At 63.5% G+C, this 4,229-nt stretch overlaps 1 protein-coding gene and 1 non-coding gene across 2 annotated transcripts; both read left to right on the top strand.

Moving 5' to 3' along the window:
• Positions 1-1,311: 1,311 nt before the first annotated feature.
• On the top strand, positions 1,312-3,745 carry H696_01093 (hypothetical protein; the record flags this gene model as incomplete). The annotated part of the gene is made up of 6 exons (XM_009494979.1): positions 1,312-1,428; positions 1,730-1,901; positions 2,118-2,269; positions 2,366-2,554; positions 2,843-3,046; positions 3,196-3,745. The coding sequence occupies 6 exons, from the start codon at positions 1,312-1,314 to the stop codon at positions 3,448-3,450; spliced, it is 1,089 nt and encodes a 362-aa protein (XP_009493254.1). The 3' UTR covers positions 3,451-3,745.
• Positions 3,746-3,919: 174 nt separating this feature from the next.
• H696_01092 lies at positions 3,920-3,993 on the top strand. Its single transcript has one exon. It is a non-coding gene; the product is annotated as a tRNA-Ile (tRNA).
• Positions 3,994-4,229: the final 236 nt, after the last annotated feature.

Below are 4,229 nucleotides of genomic sequence, written 5' to 3'. Positions count from 1 at the left end.
CCCCTCCCGCCCCCTCCCCTAGGGATGCCAGCATCCAGGCATTTGCTTTCCCGGCGGACGCGCGCCCTCCATAAGACACGCCTCTACGGAGATGCGGGTGCTGTTGCTCGAGGTCGGACGTGCGGCGGTGAGGTGGCTCCCACACGACGACAAGGCCTGCCCAGCTGCCCCGCACCACGATCAGAGTGCACAGTGGCCCAGTTTATTGCCACTTGTATGGGTCAGGCCCCAAAGCCAGCACATCGTATCGCACAGGCCCTTGGTCGGCCTCCGGACAGGGGACCTGGGCACAGCCGCAAGGGCGGCCATCTGTTGGACGAGGCCACTGAGAGCGGGGGGGGGGGGGTTGCGCACGCCCAGGACCACCATGGGCGAGGGCCACAGGAGGGACGGAGCCGCATGCTTAGACGCGCGCGCACGCAAAGATTTCGGCCCCTCGGCCGAATCCAGCGTGGGCTATGCCCCCTGCTCATTGGCCGGACAGGCGCGAGTGGTGATCTAAACGTACCGATCGGCGGACCATGGAATGCCGTCCCCCCCCCCCCCCGGTGTCTGGCCGCCGGAGCCGAGTCCGGCCTCGCCAAGGGATTGTGGGCTGCAGGGACATCGAGCTGACCCGCTGGCAGTTAACGATATGCTCCGGCCCGGCGCCTGACCCTGCGTCGTGACCAGGCCCGGCGCTGCGGGATCACCACCTGCAGCCGGATCGCTTGCACATCATACCCCGACTCCGGAGCACGACACCAGCACTCCCATACTACATATAGTAGGGTTCGAGCTAAAGGGCCGGCCTTGGGAGAATGCCCCTCCCAGAATGCCCCAGGGAGCCTGCGCGACCAACCCATGGCCGAGGTTGGTTCTGAAATCGGGCACGCTGTTCCCGGTCGTTACTGTGGCTGGCCCGCCCTCGCTGGCCCCTGGTCCTGACCTCGCGCGGTTCTCTGAGTAAGAGGGGCGAGGGGGGGCGGGGGCGGGGGCATGGCCACAAACAAGGTGGGATGTGCCAGCCTTTTCAAATGCCCTTATTTCTGACTCAGGCAGGATACCGCCAATGGTGTCCCTCCTCCCTCTCCCGAGAGTAACCTGCGTCTGAGACAGAGGCGTGGCTGCCGCAGAGGCGGGGGGGGGGGGGGGGGCACGTGCCGTGCCCTTCTCCCGACCCTGTTGCCTTGTGGTACATCCTGTGTGTGTGCGTGCCTGGAACGGGGCAGTGGTGCTCGCTGCCGCGGCCGAAAGGTCCGCTGGCCTTCGGTGTTTTCCCCTGGGTTGGAGGGGTGTCCTCGACTCCGCCCCGCCGCCCCGCCTCCAGCCATGCGCCGCCCTTCGGACCGGTTGCTGAGGAGAGAAGAGGCTGGTGCTCGCGCCCCGCCGGCCCCGGCCCCCTGGCACCCCTCTCCCTCCTCTCTCGACGCCGTTCATTTGAAGATTGTTAGTGCCCCTTTCGCCCCCCTCCCCTTTTTCTTTCCTGAATCCTCCTGCCCACCCTCTCCCTCCCTCCCTCTCTCTCTCTCTCTCTCTCTCTCTCTCTCTCTCTGTCTCCCCCTTCCTCGGGCGCCTCGCTTCCCGTGTCGTTTGGCGTTACCTCCTTGCTATCCCCGCTCTCTGCTCTTTCTCCCACCCTCATATTCTCTTCTTCGCCTCCCCCCTCTGACCATCCTCCCCATTTTGGGCTCCTCGTCTGTGTCTCTTCCTTCCCCCCCCCCCCCCCTCTTTCTCCCTCCCGCTGCAGGGGACCTCTGTAGTCATGTCGGATTCTGCCGTCGCCCCTGTTGCTGCCGCCCCTGAGGCTGTTGCCGCTGCCGCCCCCCCCGCTCCCCAGACCGAGTCTCTGCTGGCGCCGGATGTCATGGAGCGCTCCCAGCACCCGGGTAGCTTTGACACTCTCGGTCGCGAGGTTCGCGGTATGTCGCCTCTTTCCCCTCCCCCTCCCCGCCCCCCTGCCTGGCTCGTCTTCTCCTCTCTCTTTCTCTCTTCCTCTCCCTTTCCTCGCCCCTCTCCCCTTCTCGATGCTCGACTCCCCCACTCTCCGCTCTCCTTCTTACCGACTCGTTCTCCCCCTCCCCCCTCTATCTCTCCTCCTCCTCCTCCCTACCTACCTACCCACCTACCAACCACAGAGGTCCTCGCTTCGTCCTTCTTCTTCGACGGCTTCAAGGTCGAGATCGCCAAGGGCATGACCCCGAACCTCCAGGTCATGCATCGTCTGCGCCTCGGTTCCCAGACTGCGCCTCAGTCGTACTCCCTCGGCTCGATGCTTGTCCCCAATGAGGTGCGACTCGCCTCTCTTCTTCCTCCAGCTGCCTGTGCGGCCGTCCTCCGCAGCGTTCCACTAACATGTATCCCCTGTGTCCGTTCGTCCAACCAGCGCCTCTTCCTCATGGGCGATTTCGACACCGGCTCCAAGGCTTTCAATGGCCGCGTGCACTACTCTCTGAACCCCGCCATCACCGCCAAGGCCACCTTCCAGACTAGCAAGGATGGCTCAGCCCACTCCCTTGAGGCGGACTACATGGGCAAGGACAGCAGCGGTGCCGTCCGTGTCTACCAGCCGAACGTGCGTCTCCCCACCCCCGCCGCCCTTCTGCCGGCCCGGTCTCCTGTGCCCAATTCGTCTCTCCCCCCCTCCCCCCCCCCCCCAGAGTGGCGTACAGAGGGGAGTCCTCTTTTATCCTCGTTCCCTCGCCCCACCCTCCACGCTCCCGGACACCTCTCTTTTCATTTGGCCTTGTTAGGTCGTGTGCTCCCTGGTAGCTGACGTGCATTCTCTTTGCCTCCGTCTCCGCCTCCTCCCCCCCTCGCCCTCTCGTTCCCTGTCTCCATGCGCGCCCCTTCTGGTACACAGCCCCTCGATATGACTGGCATCGTTGTGTACAACTACCTGCAGAAGGTGACTCCTTCCCTGGCTCTCGGTATGGAGGGTACTGCCATGATGACCGGCCCTCGTGTTGATTCGTCCATGACCCTGGTGGCTCGTCATGCTGCCGGCAACCACGTTGGTATCGCCACCCTTTCGGCCGCTAAGTCCCAGTTTTCTTACTTCCAGCAGGTACGCTGTCGCTCCTTCTCTTTCTCTCTCTCTCTCTCTCCCTCTCTTGCACTCCTTTCTTCCCGCTCCTCCTCCCTTCCCGCTCCTCCTCCCTTCCCTGTCTGACCCATCGAGTATTCCTTCAACCCTTTGGCTCTTGCCTCTTGCAGGTGACTCCCCTTGTCCAGGCTGGTTCCGAGCTGGAGCTCAGCGTCGCTGAGAAGGCCGCCGTCTGCACCTTCGGCATTCGGGTCAACCTCCAAGCCAACACCATCCGCGCGCAGCTCGACACTGCCGGTCGCCTGGGTGTCCACTTCGAGGAGCGTGTCATCCCCAACGTCTTCAACATTCACCTGGCCGGTCAGCTTGACTATGTCAAGAACACTTCGCAGTTCGGCTTCGGTCTGAGTCTTGGCGGCATGTAAGTCTCTTCCCTGTGTTCCCCTGGGGGCTTGTCCGCCGCTCTGACGGCGGCGTGGCCATGTCCTTTTTGGGGGGCCGGACGTGTTGTGCATTCTTCCCCTCCCCCGGCCCCTGCACGCAGCATTCTTTCACCCGCCCATCTCCTTTCGCCTGCCTTCCTTTCAGTCCCTCCCTTCATGCCGCGCCTCCTCCCCCTCCCCGCCCATCGTCCATTTCCCCCCTTGCCCCACGTCGATGGTGGTGTGATGGCTGCGTGCGCTCCGCGTATACGTAATAGATCAAACACTTGAAGCGCAATTTTGTTCCTCTTCCTGTCTTGGCCCTTGGCCAGCCATGCGTGTGTGTGTGTGTGTGTGTGTGTGTGTCTGTGCGTCTAGGTGTCTGGGTGGGTGTTCATGGAAGCGGCTATGACAATGTCGCCCGGCCTCCTTGCGAGCAAGATATCATGGGTCGCCAGCACCGTAAGTACAAGGCCCCATAGCTCAGTTGGTTAGAGCGTCGTGCTAATAACGCGAAGGTCGTCAGTTCGATCCTGGCTGGGGCCAAGTTCCTTTTGATTCCTTCGCTTGGAACATTTTTGCCCCCCTCTTGCCCGGGGGGGGGGGGGGTGGGAGTTAGAGAGAGGTGTGGGGCGGCATCACAGAGAAGGGGGTGTCAGCTCAAGGGCGGGTGGTGCCAACGAAAAGACGTGCCCGAGCCTGCTCGGTCGCGCCCGTTCTCTTTCGCTATTGCTGCCGCAGGGCCCCGCCCTTCCCCCCCCCCCCCCCACGGTCGCATGTCC

Source organism: Fonticula alba (assembly GCF_000388065.1).
Source record: "Fonticula alba strain ATCC 38817 unplaced genomic scaffold supercont2.2, whole genome shotgun sequence".
Taxonomy (NCBI): Eukaryota; order Rotosphaerida; family Fonticulaceae; genus Fonticula; species Fonticula alba.
This window is presented reverse-complemented; position numbering and strand designations above follow the sequence as displayed.